The sequence below is a fragment of the Diaphorina citri genome, unplaced genomic scaffold (genome assembly GCF_000475195.1).
Source record: "Diaphorina citri unplaced genomic scaffold, Diaci psyllid genome assembly version 1.1 scaffold1711, whole genome shotgun sequence".
Classification (NCBI taxonomy): domain Eukaryota; kingdom Metazoa; phylum Arthropoda; class Insecta; order Hemiptera; family Psyllidae; genus Diaphorina; species Diaphorina citri.
In genome coordinates this window covers 45,857-63,569 of record NW_007379137.1, presented here as the reverse complement: position 1 = coordinate 63,569, position 17,713 = coordinate 45,857, and the positions used below count along the sequence as shown (strand labels likewise).

The 17,713-nt window shown below is 40.4% G+C and overlaps 1 protein-coding gene across 1 annotated transcript; it reads right to left on the bottom strand.

Moving 5' to 3' along the window:
• Window positions 1-278: 278 nt before the first annotated feature.
• LOC103516964 (bromodomain-containing protein DDB_G0280777-like) lies at window positions 279-10,275 on the bottom strand. Its single transcript, XM_026829222.1, has 11 exons — window positions 9,975-10,275; window positions 9,151-9,624; window positions 7,941-8,588; window positions 6,818-6,931; window positions 5,353-5,524; window positions 4,905-4,983; window positions 4,713-4,841; window positions 3,690-3,851; window positions 2,762-2,950; window positions 1,270-1,464; window positions 279-592 (listed from the first exon to the last, which is right to left on the bottom strand). Exons 1-11 carry the CDS (start codon window positions 10,054-10,056, stop codon window positions 401-403), a joined length of 2,436 nt encoding a protein of 811 aa, XP_026685023.1. The 5' UTR covers window positions 10,057-10,275; the 3' UTR covers window positions 279-400.
• Window positions 10,276-17,713: the final 7,438 nt, after the last annotated feature.

Genomic DNA, 17,713 nt, shown 5'->3' with positions numbered 1-17,713 from the left:
GAGTGTTCCTTAGAACGATTCATCATTCTTGCACAACTGCCGGGATGCCTTCTTCCCTTTTCTTGCGAGCCTTTCTTCTGTGGATAGAAAAGTAGAGAGATTACACACGTGGGCTATTACAGGGTGTCTACCAGACTGGAAAGCTGGGAAAAGGCAGATTTTTTTTTTTTTTTTTTGCACCCTGTAATTATGAAATCTCAAATCAGTCAAATCTCATATTCTCTGAGGTAAAGCAGAGCTTTTTCACAACTTTTGTGGATACTACAGCATTACTAAGTGAGCCCTTTGCAATATATTTCCATAATTCAATAACCCTATTACCTGGTAATGCCGCCACTGGTCGCTACTCGATTGAAGTAGCTCTTCGATTAGCCTTACGAGGCTGAGGGCACCCCGAAATCTAAGAACAGAGCCGAAAAAACTTCGACCCCGCCGGGAATTGAACCCGAGACCTCCAGCGTGCAAGCCTAGTGTGAGACCATAGATCACTTACCTCTGTTGCTTTCAACGTGAACTTGCCCTCTTTGAGTTGATTGATAATATCATCAATGGCACCTGAAAGTAGATAAATAATAATTATAATAGACTCTTGAGTGGAATTGCCAGCTTAGTTAGCTTGGTTGGTGGCGCGTCTGCCTTGTAAGCGCTGGCCGCGTGTTCGATTCCCGCCCGGGGCGGATTTTATCCTGATGTTCGTTCTCGGAACGGCTGGCTTTCCTCCTATCCTGTCTTCCTTCTCTCTTCGATTTCAGGACGATAAGACCCTAGCAGTTACAGTTCCCTCTATCAAACCTCTTTAAAAAAAAGTTCCAGTAAGCACACCTGTGTATCTTTACACGCGATTCGGCAGGTTTTTTTCTCACCTTCATAGATCGGATTCCTCTAAAGATAAACTTTTGAAATTCAGGGCACATATTTAGGTAAGGTATATAAACATACCTTGAAAATTTGAGCTTTTAATACCTAGTAGTTCCGGAGATATAGAGGCGCAAAAATCGCATTTTCTCACTCAATTATTCACTCACTCACTCAACAGAATGTTGAGGCACTTCCCGATGTCGTAGAAACTTGAAATTTGGCAGGATGGTAGGTCTTGATGAGTAAGTAAAGGGAAAAATCTGAAATTCGGCAAAAGTTGCACTTGGCTCCGCCCACAGGCGGAAATAACCGATTATTTTTATTTTTTTTTAATATGGTTACCGTTCCTGTTCATCAGTACATCCAGTTTCTTTACAGCAGACTATAATGTTTGTGGCTCGCCACTCTCACCTTATCTGCTACTTCCTTTCCTTTATACAGATATGATAGACTTGACTCCATCTTCTTTGCTAATTCTGTCCTAATTAGCAGACCCATCTCACTCGCACCATCTCTCTTCCTAAACCGTGATTTCTTCTCTTCGTCCAACCATTTCTTTTTGGCGTAAGCTAGTGCTTTCACAGCTGATGGGGATTTGTTTTTAATCTGTTTTTTCACGAAATTTGGAACCAGTTTATTTTTGGTGCAAGGTACCTGTACCAAGCAAGGTCCACTTAAGGTTTGCCGATTTTTCTATTTTTTTCTAAATAATATACACTTTTATGGTCTAGTTATGTTGACCGTTGGATTAACTCCAAAAGCTCCACGGTGAAGGGGCGGTAACACTTGTGGAAACTGGAAAAACCTTTATTAGCTTAGTGCAGTAAAGAGAAAAGAAAAAAGTAGATGGGATCAACTATTCACATGCTTACTTGTTAATCAACGAGCTATTTTTTGACAAAGGTCATCGGACTTCCCAGTTGAAGTGGACTGTAGGTACCTACATACATACCTATTTCTGTGGCGTGCCAATCAACAAGTCTCGAGTGTGTCTTTTCGTTACCTTTCGAAACTTGAATTGTCTCTTCTCGTTACATTTCGCAATGTTTGTCTTTGTGTGGATGGCCCGACTGTGACCCCTTGTTCATAGTTCACAAGTTGGAAAATGGACCACAGTGCGGTTTGGTCTGTTTTGTTAGACCAATTTCATATGTTCAATATCATATCCCATGGCAGATTTACCTACTTGTTGTATTTCAACACAAGTGTTCACTTCTTGTCGATATTATTGTAAAAAAAAAAATCGCCCGGGGGGGGGGGGGAGATTTTAGGGGTCTGTGCTTGGAGTTCGGGGTGCACCCAGCCTCGTGAGGACAAGTAAGTAGCTGCATTATTCATTAATCGTGTAGCGACCAGTGGTGACATAGAGATTGATTAATGAGAATATTATCAGTAAAGGAGGCACTTAGTAATGCTGTGATATTCATAAAAGTGAAGAAGCTCTCTGCTTTACCACATTTTTTTTTTTTAAGACAACCATTATTTCATGAATATTTCATGAATTGACTTTTTTTTACTATCAAAAAATATGAGTGTTTTTTCGTCGGTATTTCCTAGCAATGAACTGCTACATTAGACTTGTGTGGTCTGTGTTGTAGCATGTCGTGTTTCATACACAAAAAGCCCACTCCGAAGGCTTGGGTGTAGGGCCTGTAGGGGCAAACAGCCTTAAAGGATGGGTTAAGATTCTACGAATCTGCCGTAGCATGCCCATCCCATAGTATTATCCTAGCCATGAACTGCTACATTAGACTTGTGTGGTCTGTGTTGTAGCATGTCGTGTTTCATACACAAAAAGCCCACTCCGAAGGCTTAGGTGTAGGGGCAAACAGCCTTAAAGGATGAGATTCTACGAATCTGTCGTAGCATGCCCATCCCATAGCATGTCCCTCATCAAAAGAGCGAGGAAACTAGGAAAGTCACAATACTTCCCTGGTAGGTCCTTACCTCCTCCACTGGTTTCCAGCTCGCTCAGTCTCTGTTCAGCGCGTTCATACTTCTCAGTGGCGATGCTCAGTTCATTTTCAATCACTTTGAGTTTCTCCTCGAGGATTTCCACATACGGCTCTGTTTCTCGCTCTTCCAGTTTTTCCTGCAAATGAGGAGAAAGAAAGTTGTAAAAAAAGCTTTTCTGAAATAAATGGGTAAGAGGCAGAGTGGACCAAGTCCAAAAATTGACTTTTTTGAGTATTGTAAAGCGTTGGAAACAGCACGAAAAGATCTTCTTTTTTTTTCTTTATGTTGACAGAGGGAACTGTAACTGCTATGGTCTTATCGTCCCGAAATCGAAGAGAGAAGGAAGACAGGATGGAAGAAAGTTGACAGAGGGAACTGTAACTGCTATGGTCTTATCGTCCCGAAATCGAAGAGAGAAGGAAGACAGGATAGGAGAAAGCGATTATCGTCCCGAAATCGAAGAGAGAAGGAAGACAGGATAGGAGAAAGCCTGCCGACAGAGGGAACTGTAACTGCTATGGTCTTATCGTCCCGAAATCGAAGAGAGAAGGAAGACAGGATAGGAACACAGAGGGAACTGTAACTGCTATGGTCTTATCGTCCCGAAATCGAAGAGAGAAGGAAGACAGGATAGGAGAAAGCCAGGCAGAGGGAACTGTAACTGCTATGGTCTTATCGTCCCGAAATCGAAGAGAGAAGAGATAGGAGAAAGCCAGCTGTTCCGAGAACGAACATTATCCCATCAGGATAAAATCCGCCCCGGGCGGGAATCGAACCCACGGCCTAGCGCTTACAAGGCAGACGCACTACCAACTAAGCTAACGCCGACCCCGTCTGTACACGGGAAAAGGCGAGGAAGAAGAAGATTTACTTACTTGTAGCATTTGTATCTCGCTGTCGTGTCTATTCTGTTCGTCTTCAAGTTGTGCCTTCAGGTTTTCTATCTCGGTAAGCAGTTGCATGAATCTCTCATCTGCCATTGCTTCCAACATGAGTAGTTGACTCTGATGAGCTAGAACGTTACGCTCCTTCTTTGCCTGGAAATGAAGGATAGATAATTGGTAATTAGTGTAATGTTATTACAATTTTTCTGACTAGGGGACGTTAACCAGGAGCATACGAGCCTGAAATTTCTCTTGCTAAAGAATTAGTAAAGGTTGAGTGCGAAGGGCATCCCCACTCGTGAAATTTTGTAGCCAAAACCAAATTTAATGTCAGCCCAAAAGCCCTAGGGCTGAATCAGGGCTGACGAAAAACACCGACCCCGTCTGTACACGGGAAAAGACAAAGAAGAACAAGAAGTGTAATTGAAATATTAAGTGATCAGCTTATGGTGTTCTTGTGTAATTTAATGTCAGCCCAAAAGCCCTAGGGCTGAATCAGGGCTGACGAAAAACACCGACCCCGTCTGTACACGGGAAAAGACAAAGAAGTGTAATTGAAATATTAAGTGACCAGCTTATGGTGTTCTTGTGCTGTGTGTCTTCTCGCCTATCTGATGAGGGGAATACTACGACACAGACCACACGAGTCTAATGTAGCAGTTTTTTCATTGCTACGAAATAAAAACGGCGGTGAAACAATCATCGTGGAAAAAAAAGGTCAATACAAAAAGGATAGTGTCCCTTGGATTTCTGACCAATTCGGGTTTGTGGAGATAATGTACGGACTGTTTTTCTAAGTAGGTAAGTTCTAAAGCTGACTGACCCACTTACCTGATCAGCTTGCTGTTGAATAGCCTGCGAGTGTAAACGGCGGTGAAACAATCATCGTGGAAAAAAAAGGTCAATACAAAAAGGATATTGTCCCTTGGATTTCTGACCAATTCGGGTTTGTGAAGATAATGTACGGACTGTTCTTCTAAGTAGGTAAGTTCTAAAGCTGACTGACCCACTTACCTGATCAGCTTGCTGTTGAATGGCCTGCGAGTGCTTCCTCTCCTTCTCAAACTTGGCGCTGAGTGTGCTGACTTCCTGCGCCACCATTCTGCTGACTTTGTCCAGGTTGGCGTGCTTTGCTTCAAGTTCCTAAGGAGAGAGGGATCAGCAGTCAGCTTATTGACTATCGGTAGAAACACACTACCATTTCACTCTCTGTATGAGAACACTGGACTTGCGTTTCAACTCCTTGTTCTCCTTATACCATCGGGTAGCTCGATCCATTGCTTTCCTCATATCTTACCTCCTGTTTCACTCATATCTTACCTCCTGTTTCACTCATATCTTACCTCCTGTTTCACTCATATCTTACCTCCTGTTTCACTCATATCTTACCTCCTGTTTCACTCATATCTTACCTCCTGTTTCACTCATATCTTACCTCCTGTTTCACTCATATCTTACCTCCTGTTTCACTCATATCTTACCTCCTGTTTCACTCATATCTTACCTCCTGTTTCACTCATATCTTACCTCCTGTTTCACTCATATCTTACCTCCTGTTTCACTCATATCTTACCTCCTGTTTCACTCATATCTTACCCATTGCTTTCCTCATATCTTACCTCCTGTTTCACTCATATCTTACCTCCTGTTTCACTCATATCTTACCTCCTGTTTGACTCTCTGTATGAGAACACTGGACTTGCGTTTCAACTCCTTGTTCTCCTTATACCATCGGGTTGCTCGATCCATTGCTTTCCTCATTGCGTGAATTTCCAACTCGTGCTGGTGCTTGAGTTGGTCGTACTCCTTGTAGACACCTTCTGACACTGTGGGGCAGTAAAGGGTTAATCTTTTAGTATTGTTTAAAATAACTTCCGACACTTTGGGACGGTAAAGGGGTAACGTTTTAGAATCGTTCTATTAAAGGTGTGTCGAAACATAGTCGACCGGCCGTCGATCAACGAAATGAATCTATGTTGTCGATCGAGATATATCGGTCGACTATGTGTAAACACACCTTAAGAGACCTTCCGAAACTGTAGGACAAGAATAGGTTAATTTTAGTTTGTACTAGTGCCACAAGTGGTAGCTCCCTAGTAGAAGGAAGACAGAAGATAACGAAGGAAGTAGGTGGCTTCCAAGAAGATTGCACCTGCCTCGGTGGTGTAATGGTCAAGACGCTCGCTTGGTAAACAGGAAGGCGTGGGTTCAATCCCAGCCGAGGTATGGAAGTTTAACCTCAATATAATTTGAGAATTTGACCACAGTAATAGTAAGTAGCTTTTAGCTTTCTCTTAGAGCCATATTTTGTCATATTCCAGGAATTTTAATTGTGGCATAAAATGCTTGTCACAAGCGTCATTCCCCGCTGTAACATACTGCGCTAAATTTTATGTCTCGACCTGGACTCGAACCACCCACCTACAGATTAGATTCAAAGTAATCAAAGTGCTAAAACTAAAAGTATTGTTATATTTTTTTTAGTGCCATATTTTGGCGAAAGTTTGGCAATGTAGCCACTATTCGGATTCTTGCCCCGTTACCCCCCTGTTGAAATCCTGCCTGATTCAAACCAATACAACAGTCGAACCAAGAAGCACCTGCCTCGGTGGTGTAATGGTCAAGACGCTCGCTTGGTAAACAGGAAGGCGTGGGTTCAATCCCAGCCGAGGTATGGAAGTTTATCCTCAATATAATTTGAGAATTTGACCACAGTAATAGTAAGTAGCTAGTAAAACGACCTTCCAGTCTACTGCTGGAGTAAAAGGACCTTCCAGGCTTCCAGTCTACTGCTGGAGTAAAAGGACCTTCCAGTCTACTGCTGAAGTAAAAGGACCTTCCAGTCTACTGCTGAAGTAAAAGGACCTTCCAGTCCTATGCAAGCAGTATAGATATGAGCACTATTCTTACTATTTACTAAATTACTACTAAATATTAGTACTTACGGTTTCTCAGGTGAGTCAGCTGCCTACTGCTGGAGTAAAAGGACCTTCCAGTCTACTGCTGAAGTAAAAAGACCTTCCAGTCTACTGCTGGAGTAAAAGGACCTTCCAGTCCTATGCAAGCAGTATAGATATAAGCACTATTCTTACTATTTACTACTAAATATTAGTACTTACGGTTTCTCAAGTGAGTCAGCTGCTGATTCTTTTGAGTCAACTCCTTCTTCGTGTTGTCATGTTCCTTCCTGAGCTGATCGAACTTCTTCTCCAACTCACTCAGATCTCGCTGCACTGAAACCATCGAAGAGTAAAACAATATGTGTTAGGTTAGATCAGCGATCTTCAACAGGGGGTACGCCAAATTTTGTGTTATGGCGGACAAAAGAATAACAAGCGCAAATTTTGAATCTTGACGGCTTGACTCACTCAGATCTCGCTGCACTGAAACCATCGAAGAGTAAAACAATATGTGTTAGGTTAGATCAGCGATCTTCAACAGGGGGTACGCGAAAAAAAAATTGTGTTATGGCGGACAAAAGAATAACAAGCGCAAATTTTGAATCTTGACGGCTTCATCAGTGCAGTACAGTCCAAAACAGTACTGAAGAATTGAACTTTTTCAAGGGGTACCTAGTGGGTGTATTTAGAACTCGACGGCTTCATCAGTGCAGTACAGTCCAAAACAGTACTGAAGAATTGAACTTTTTCAAGGGGTACCTAGTGGGTGTATTTAGAACTCAGTAGTAATGGTACACTTCAACTTAGGTATGGGTACCCTGTACTCATTATGATGGTGGCAGGAGTACGTGAGATTAACCTTTGAAAACTACATCTTTCTGACTCCCCATGAACTCACGTGACGTGATGGTAGTGTGTTTCTACCTTTACAGTTCCCTCTAATAAGGTAATTGTTGTTGTTTTTTATTTATTTCATTTAACAATTATTCTTTCACGAGCTCAATAAACCTAGAGCTGAATACTCCTATTCTAAAACTTTTGCAAAAATAGCTCAAGTTTGTGTCGACAGAGGAGGAAACAGAACATCTTTCTGACTCCCCATGAACTCACGTGACGTGATGGTAGTGTGTTTCTACCTTTACAGTTCCCTCTAATAAGGTAATTGTTGTTATTGTTTTTTATTTATTTTATTTCATTTAACAATTATTCTTTCACGAGCTCAATAAACCTAGAGCTCTTCTAAAACTTTTGCAAAAATAGCTCAAGTTTGTGTCGACAGAGGAGGAAATAGCTCAGGTCTATGGCAGTTCATTCTTTTGATCTTCTTTTAATGGTTTCTTACCTTTTTGATTCTCTCCAATCAGGGCTTTCCTCTTCCGCTCCGACTCCTCCACCTTCATCCGCCATCTATCCGGATTCATCCCGGTAGGCGACGCATCCGATCCTCTCCGCGCGACCGGTATATGTGTCGGACCGCCAGGTTTCGGCGGAACTATAGGCGACGTAGCGCCAATTTTCAAATCGCTGGGGCGCGCGCGCGGGGCTAAGACGTTACCGATACTTTTGGCCGCCGCCAGTTTTTCTGCCGCTTCTGGAGATCCGTTTCGTGGGGCGTTGTTGGCGGTTTGTCCAAATCTGGATGCCGCCGACACTGTGGTGTTGGTGGGGGTGTTACTGGAGGGGCTGCTGTTGGCGGCAAATCTGGACGATGGAGACACAGCGTTGTTTGTGGAGCCTGGTTTGATAGCGTCCGTTTCATCAACGGAGCCCACCTTGTTAAGGTTGCTTCGGGAGTAAGGATTTGCTTTGTTGGTACCCGGAGAGCTCTGTTTGATGGAGTTGAAGAGATTCGATTTATTCGGCGCGAGACCGTTGAGCAATCCACCGTTGGGTGATCCACCGTTAGAGACGGTGTTGTCGGAGAACTTTTTCGGTTCAGCGTTGGCGGACGCATTCGCAGCCGAACACGGTGTGGCCTTTTCCGGCTGTTCAAATTTTTGTCGATGGTGGGATTCGAACCCGGGACCTTCTGCATGGCAAGCAAGCGCGTTACCACTGGACCAACCGTGCCCCCATATCCCATATTTCAATAATCTTTTTACACTGGCAATGGCGCCACTGGTCGCTGCTCGATTAAAGTGGCTCAATTGTTCTCACGAGGCTAATTGCAGACCGAACTTCAAGCACAGAGCCGAAAGTCTTCGGGAATCGAATCGGGGACCTTCGGAGCCTGCCCGAGGCGGATTATTTTATCTGAACAGATAATTTTCGTCCTCGAAACGACTGACCCTCTCCTCTTCTGTCCTCCTCCTCTAAACCTTATCAAACCTCTTGATAGAATAATCTCTCTTCGATTTCGAGACGATACTTAGGACCTTAGCAGTTACAGTTCCCCTTATCAAACCTCTTGATAGAATAATCTCTCTTCGATTTCGAGACGATACGGAACCTTAGCCGTTACAGTTCCCTCTATCCCCTATCAAACCTAAAATAAAAAATACTAAGTTTAATTTATTATAATTAGTCATACGATTGTTACAACTCCGGCTGTTGTGCCTTGGCGAATTTGGTGTTGTCGGCGATTTTGAACATTGGCGTCTTGTTGGCTGGTGGTTGTGGAGGGGGAGAGATGCGGGAACCATTGCTGGTGCTGTTGATCATGTTGCTGCTGCTGTTGTTGCTGTTGGTGTAAGTGTTGCTGTTACTGTTGGTGGTATTGCTTCCGGTGTTGGTGTTGCTGTTGTTGCTGCTATTGTGGAGGAAGCTCCGGTTACTTGGTTCCGTTTCCCCTTGGCTGATCTTCTTCAGCTTCACCCCAAAATTCTCACTGGATGTCCGCTTCTCCAGGGGCTGATGTTGCGGGTTGGCCGGTCTTCCACCGTTCTGGAATTTATTCTCACCGCTGGGGACTTCTGAAACGTTGGTGTTCCAGCGGTTTTTGATTTTGGACTCAACGCTTCCGTTGATGGTTTGTTGTTGGGCCCCGGTACCATTTTGTTGGACAGGGGAGCTTCCCACTTTGTTACCTATCGGAAAGAAAGACATATGTCAATACAATGAGAGAATAAGGAAGAAATGAAATTTACAAAATACAGACCTACTTATGTATAACCAACAAGAATTCCAGAACCTGAAGTCAGTCTAGTTAGCTTGGTTGGTACGTTGGTAGCGTGTCTGCCTTGAAAGCGCTAGGGCGCAGGTGCGATTCCCGCCCAGGGCGCATCTTATCCGGAACGGATAATGTTCGTTCTCTGAACGGCTGGCTTTCTCCTATCCTGTCTTCCTTCTCTCTTCGATTTCGGTACGATAAGATCTTATTTATCAGTTACAGTTCCCTCTGTCAAACCTCAAAAAAAAACATTATCAATATTATTACCGTGTAGAAAGCTCGTTCCTGGAGCGCGCAAAGGTGCTGTGTCCTGGGAGCTGAACTTGTTCTTCAAACTTGCCACACTCATTGTTGCTGAGGTTCACTGTCTTTCCCTTCGTATTGGTGAGGTTTACATTTGGTACCCGGTTTACATTTGGTCCTTGGTTCGTGAGACAAGGGTCATGGTAGGCAGAATGTCAGACGGGTGCCCTATGAACCAAGTTCTCTGCCCTGTGTCCGTTTTGTCTGTGTGTCCAGGGTCCTTTTCTTTTTTGTTGGTTTTGATTTGAGTCCGTAGAGTTTTGTTGGATAACTGAAAAAACAGGAAGACAATTTGACGGTTACCTAAGGAAAATCACGGATCAAAATAAGATTTTTTTTTTCTCTCTCCTGGAAATGTCTTTAGAGATTAGAAATTACGCTGAACCATCCATAAGACCATTCGACATATAGGTGGAGTATGTACAGTCGAACCTGGATATAATAGGCAGTTTTCTATTATATAGAGGTCTGAGAATTGGACTTTCTATTATATAGAGGTCAATCTTGACCTTGAACGGAAAAAAAAAAATCCATTATATCCAGGTTTTTTTCTCAATTATACAAGGAGGTTTTTGGCCCCAAAGGGCCGGGACTTGAGATTTTTTCTATTATAAAGGGGTTTCTATTATATCCAGGTTCGACTGTACATGAATTATGTTACGTTTGTCTGAGGTATGTTTACACGTCTGTAAATGGAGTTGTGCCAAATATAGGCAAATTTTTTCGTACAAAATGACACGTCAAAATTTCTTCAATAGTTCACGTGAAATAAGTGAAATTACTCATTTTGTTTTATAAAAAGAACAAGTTGTACTATACATAATACATTATCAAGGCGCTTAAATCTAAAACACTTTTGCTAGGAATTCAGGCAAAATATTTCTACAAAAATAAAATTTGACTAAGTTCTGTACATACGTATATGACCTATTAGAAAAACTTATGTTAGGTAGGTACCTAAGATCGATAGGTAGGTAGGTAAAAAATTATGGAGTAGTCAGGTATGAAAACGGCTAATTCCCCTGTCGCGTATAATATCTCTATAGTAGCGCGGTCAAACTTTTTTGACTTGGCGGGGAGGAGCGCTACCGCGCTCCTTAATATCCGTTGTGGTTAAATTTACTAATACGATTTACGATAAGATCAAGAGGCAGTTATTAGGTCCCCCATTAGGTTATTAATTGGACACATTCGATTTACGATAAGATCAAGAGGCAGTTATTAGGTCCCCCATTAGGTTATTAATTGGACACATTATGTTGTGTTTCTGCTGGTAAGTAGGTGTAGGTACATGACTACCTACCTATATTGCGCCCGTTTTTTTTTTTTTTTTTCACTCAGGCACCTATATAGGAAATTTGGTCTGAGATAAGATAAGAAATCAATCAACGTCTCGCCAAAATATTACCTGTGTATGTACCACAGAAATGGTAAGTACCTACCTATGTACACAATACACATAACACATAACTAGGTGGGTACCTACATATTTTCTTCTTCTTTTTAAGACACTACCTAGTTAGATTGAAAGGTCTGATAACTACCTACCTACATGTTTTTTTTTAGGTACTGATGAGAGGCATACTAGGGGATGGGCATGCTACGACACAGGCCACAAGCGTCTAATGTAGCAGTTGTTCCATTGCTACGAAATAAAAACGGCGGTGGAACACTCATCTTAAAAAAAAAAAAACTTAGGTCTAGGTCGGAAGAACCACAATTATATTTAGATCAGCACCTAGTTACCAGTTTCGCCAGTAGGTTATATTTGTCAAGAAGTTCTTCCATTTCCGTGACAGCAGGACGACATGTCAAGAGAAGTTACATTTGAACCAGGGCCGTATTTAGTAGGGCGCCTGGGGTCAGGGGGCCCGGCCCCCCTCTCTTTGGGGTGAATTTGCTCCTAAATTTCGTAGATTCGTATAAGCTCAACCCCACTTTCAGGGCTCTTTACCCCTGCACCTAAGCCTCAGACTGGACTTTCTGTGTGTTATCTGTTTAGTAATATAGGTACCAAAAGTATTACATTATAATAAAAGCACAGAGCAGAGACCGTCAAATGCATATATTTGACACGACGCCTTGCTAAAACGCCATATTTTGAACAAAATTCCGATAAAATGACATTTAGCTTTCTCTTAGAGCCATATTTTGTCATATTCCAGGAATTTTAATTGTGGCATAAAATGCTTGTCACAAGCGTCATTCCCCGCTGTAACATACTGCGCTAAATTTTATGTCTCGACCTGGACTCGAACCACCCACCTACAGATTAGATTCAAAGTAATCAAAGTGCTAAAACTAAAAGTATTGTTATATTTTTTTTAGTGCCATATTTGGGCGAAAGTTTGGCAATTTAGCCACTATTCGGATTCTTGCCCCGTTACCCCCCTGTTGAAATCCTGCCTGATTCAAACCAATACAACAGTCGAACCAAGAAAAGTAACATTCAAACCAGGCATTACCATATTTGGGCCAAAATCGCCTCAATGACTACGGGCCCAATGTCATGGCCAGAGACGTTTATGGTGTTTGTATGATTGTTTTTGCTGATTTTATTTGGTTTTCTTCTTTATACATACCTACTCTTTATAGTTATATTAGTTGTTGTCAGGTTCCTAACTTGCTAATCCTTCGAACCAAGAGAAGTAACATTCAAACCAGGCATTACCATATTTGGGCCAAAATCGCCTCAATGACTACGGGCCCAATGTCATGGCCAGAGACGTTTATGGTGTTTGTATGATTGTTTTTGCTGATTTTATTTGGTTTTCTTCTTTATACATACCTACTCTTTATAGTTATATTAGTTGTTGTCAGGTTCCTAACTTGCTAATCCTATAGGAACTTCCTATCTGATACAGTGTGTTGTATAATGTTTGAAGATGTTTGATAGAGGGAGATGTAACTGCTAAGGTCTAATCGTACCGAAAGTGAAGAGATGATGAAAGACAGGATATGAGAAAGCCAGCCGTTCCGAAAAACGAACCTTATCTGTTCAGGATAAAATCCGCCCCGGGCGAGAATCAAACTCGCGACCTAGCGCTTACAAGGCAGACACGCTACTCTCCAAGCTAACTAGGCTCACCTATTGAATTTAAGATGCCCTGTATAATTATTCAATTTATTGATAGGTATCACATCAAAATTTACTGTCAGATCAGACTGATAGTTATTATTTTAGGTATAATGGGTAAGTGCGTTAGGACTGTTAGGAGTAGATCTGTATCATCTGTTATCATGTTGGAATGAAATCATGGTAATTTGTTATCATTTTATGTAGAATATGAATTGATCCATGATGAATCACCGATATAACGCTGATATTCCTGCTACAGGTCTAAATAAGTTATTCGGTAATTTGGTAGGTATCTATAGTAAATAATAATTATTCATTATTCAGAAATTCGTAATATGGCAATGTATGGCATAAAATGCATTACAAAGTGTTTGAACAAATTTAATTAGGTATCTACCTATTTATTCATTTCAAATTTAATTTTACAAAAATAAAATGATAAGGTTCTTTGTTGACTTGTTGTAAATGCTCTTTTTCATAATGGACAGGCAATATCCTCATTCAACATCCAAGGAAGATACGTAAGATCTTGAATGAAGTTTGATGGAGTTGAGGAAATAGCAGAGAAAAAAATACAGACTAAAGAGTGACAGTGATGGTTGCATGTTTTAAGCCTTTTAAATTTACAACGAAAAGAACTTGCACTTATGTTTTTGAAAGTGTAATACTGGGCTGTCCACTCACATTTATGTGACATGCTGCTATTCGGCTTACCTGAGAATACGAGGAGAGCTTTCATTGCAGATAAATACTTCAAGCACTAATGTTTTGAAAGTGTAATACTGGGCTGTCCACTCACATTTATGTGACATGCTGCTATTCGGCTTACCTGAGAATACGAGGAGCGCTTTCATTGCAGATAAATTCTTCAATGCATTATACGACTAACTCAAACGAAGTACCAACATAAATCAAAATAATAGTCTCTTATCATTAAGGTACCTACCTACCAGTTTTAGGCTGTCTAGACACGAGTGGTAAATCATTTTAAAATGAGGACTTTTCCTGAGTGAGGCCGGGAAAAGCCAGTAGCACACGATTGCCGAGATGCAGGTGGTTAACCATCCCGATACTAACCACGCTCCATGACTAGCGACCCTCGTAGAGAGTCTACTGTTGTTATTCTAAGATTTCTGAGTAGAATAACTAGAAATAGACATCGGAACAAGTCTGAAATTCTGAAAATATCTAATGCTGATGCAAATCATTCGAAAGTAGGTATGTTTTCGTAGTACAGAAAATGTAAACAACCTGGAGGAGATAATTATGGCCTGGTAATTAAAATTAGAGACCGGTAATCTGGTTTATATACCGGCAATTATCGCCTGAGATTCTACATACCTATAGTTAGATTAGCTAGGTATGTAGGTATGTATCTATTGTATCTACCTATAGAGCTAGGTAGTCGTATATAACCTAGGTACTTAGTAGTTTAGGTCTACCTGAATTCCTCGGTAGTGGTCAAAAGTCAGATAGAAAGTCTCTCTCTTTTTAGAAATCTTGACGGATTAAGATCGTCATCTTACAATAAGAGAGTCACGTAAGCTCTAGATTTCTTTTTAGTGGATGTGTCAGAATTACCATCAAATTTCCTTTCTCGGATAGAAAAGGGAGAAAGAAGGAGAAATGGTGTAAAGTTTGACTGGATTTTCACGATTTACCGGTATTTTTTAAATCGATTTATCTCGGGACTATGCGCACAAACACATTAATGCGTTGCCTGCGAGGGAGCTTTGCTCGGGACATTTGATGTGACGTCATCTCCTACGGGAGCGTATGCGGTGACGTCAATGTTCACTATTTACCGATATTTTTTAAATCGATTTATCTCGGAATCTAGAAGTCGTAGAAGAAAAAAAAATTCCGTTGGTCCTCATTTTTCCTGCTCTATGACTTTGAAACATCACCCAAGTAAGCGCAACTGATCTATTCCATCTAAATATAGACAATGTAAACAAACCTATTATTAGAGTATGTTAGTAATAAGCGTATGCTGAACATAAGAGCTTGAATAAGTAATATTCACATATTGATTGAGAATTAAAACTACGTCTGATTCCAACTTATTTCTCACACCGAAGAGGTCGTGGATTATTGTAAATATGCATGCAACCTCTATTTCCAATTTCAATACCACAATAGAGTAACATACTTTATTTACAATACTACTCGAAATATTTTCTATACGTTATTTTCTACGATAACTTTCTTATTAGTTTTGAGAATCAGAGTAGCTCATCTTTATCTAATCCACCTTTGTCACAGATTAGAATGATTAGATCCCTAATCAAAATATGAATCACTAGGAAGCTTGTGAACTCATAATAATTTGACTTGGGCGGAAGTTTTCCTAATTAGCTATTTTGCATCTAGTTCTATAGACACCAATAGAATTTAATACTTAGTTCTAGTTTCTCGGGTTACCTATTTGTTGAGTGTTGAGTTACTTATGTAGGTATAACAACTTGTCTATCTATAAGTAATAAGTTATGTATTTTGGTTCACATGTGAAATTTCGGAATCAAATTTCGCGGAGGTCAAAACTCAAAACGTTTCTTTAACATCATCGTAATCCAATTTACAAATTCCAAGATGGTATAAAATTCAAATTACATCAGAGTTCTGTAACACGAGGTTTACTGCAATGTGGAAACATAACATTATCATTCTCATTCTGATTGTTGACGTCGATACTGAATTAAAACCAGAGATATTCGTCAGTATGAGAAATTTCATATCAGTTGCATGGGAATTGTTCTCATCAGATGTATGTAGATATATCATGTTGCCATTCATGGTAATTGGTTCTTGCGAGTTGTTCTTATTACGTTAAATATTTTTTGTACTTTTATGAGTGTTCCGAACTCTCGGTGTAAAGGATTAGGGGTTTCAACTTTCATAAAGTTTTTATTGTAAAGCTATTCATCATACACAATCATGTAGATTTGGCCTTTCCAAGCCCTTGTTGCTTGTTGCACAATTTGTCTTTTGTTAGTCTGGTAATGTTTCTATCTTGGTCAAAATATATTTCTAATTCAATGTTTAAATTGTTCAGAATGTTCAGCAAGCATCAGATCTTCAGTTGGGCTATTCTTTAGTCTTATTGCTATCAAAATGTAACTCATCATCACTTGGGTACTGTCACATGTCAGTCAAATCTGTTTCCACAGTAATTATTGTCTCTGGTGCTGTGATGGTCATAGTCCACTTTCTTTTCTATGTCTTCACTTTCCTTGGTATTCCCGGCCTGTGGTATGTTGTGTGTTTGATTTCTAAGAACTGCTCCTACGAATGCAGCTATGACCATAGATCAAGGAACAATTTGTTGAGAGACAAATTGCTGCTCTTTCACTTCTTTTATCTATTTTTCTTTTTTCTTTCTCTTCTTCTTCTGCTTCTTCTGTTTCTTGAAAGAACCAGGAGTTCAGTCAATGTTGTGGTTTTACAATAGCACATCTGTAATCTGCATGTCTACAGAATTATGGCTGTAGGTATCTGTAGCTATAGGTGCATGTTTTGCAGTTGTGTAGGAATATTTTATGCAAAACCCTTACTTCTCTTTATACATCCTCATAATGAACTCAATAATTTGAACCTTTTGTTTTTCTGTTATATGTAATTTGATCCTCAACACGTCAGTATTTTGGGGGGTTGGTTTTCGTCATTCAATTAGAATTTGAGGATTATGTCCATTGTCCATTGATGTTCTCTCCATTGGTGGAAATGTCAGGATTTAGCATAATTATTTTGAAAAGAGCCCGTAAGTAAAAATGAAAACAATATACTGATCTTAGAAAGTTTAAGAACAATAAAGCAAGTAGATATTCATAGCTATATGCACCACGATCTCACACATAAACGATGTGAAAAGTGTTTAAATCGTATCTCTAGAACTATTACTGTTGCAAAACCTATAAATCCCAAGCCACATCATGATATAGAAAAAGGTTCGTTTCCCTCTTAGATCGATCTAGAGGTCCGATCACGGCGCTAGGTATTACACACGATCGTAACATCATAAATTAATACAGCAATATGAACGCCTTAGCACGTGCTTCTGATAACATAAAGAAAGTAATTAACACGATCTCACACATAAACGATGTGAAAAGTGTTTAAATCGTATCTCTAGAACTATTACTGTTGCAAAACCTATAAATCCCAAGCCATATCATGATATAGGAAAAGGTTCGTTTCCCTCTTAGATCGACCTAGAGGTCCGATCACGGCGCTACGTATTACACACGATCGTAACATAAATTAATATAGCAATATGAACGCCTTAGCACGTGCTTCTGATAACATGAAGAAAGTAATTGTTGTTTTCTTTGATGCTGAAAATAAAGACCATTGTAAACACAGTGATGGGTGATTGTAAGCGCGTGTTTGGAGATTAGAGGAATAGTGCCGAGAGTTAATGACTTTCTTAAGGATATAAACAGGAAGCAGGAATAATTATTAGACTACAAGAACATAATTATCATAACCAACACTCGTTGAAGTGCAACATTTTCGTCAAAGTCTTCGGACGAATATTAGGTAAAAGCCAACCCAACCCAGAGATCCAAACTAACAAATATTAGATACCCAAAATATAGACCCAAAGGCAGTTCATGATAATGTT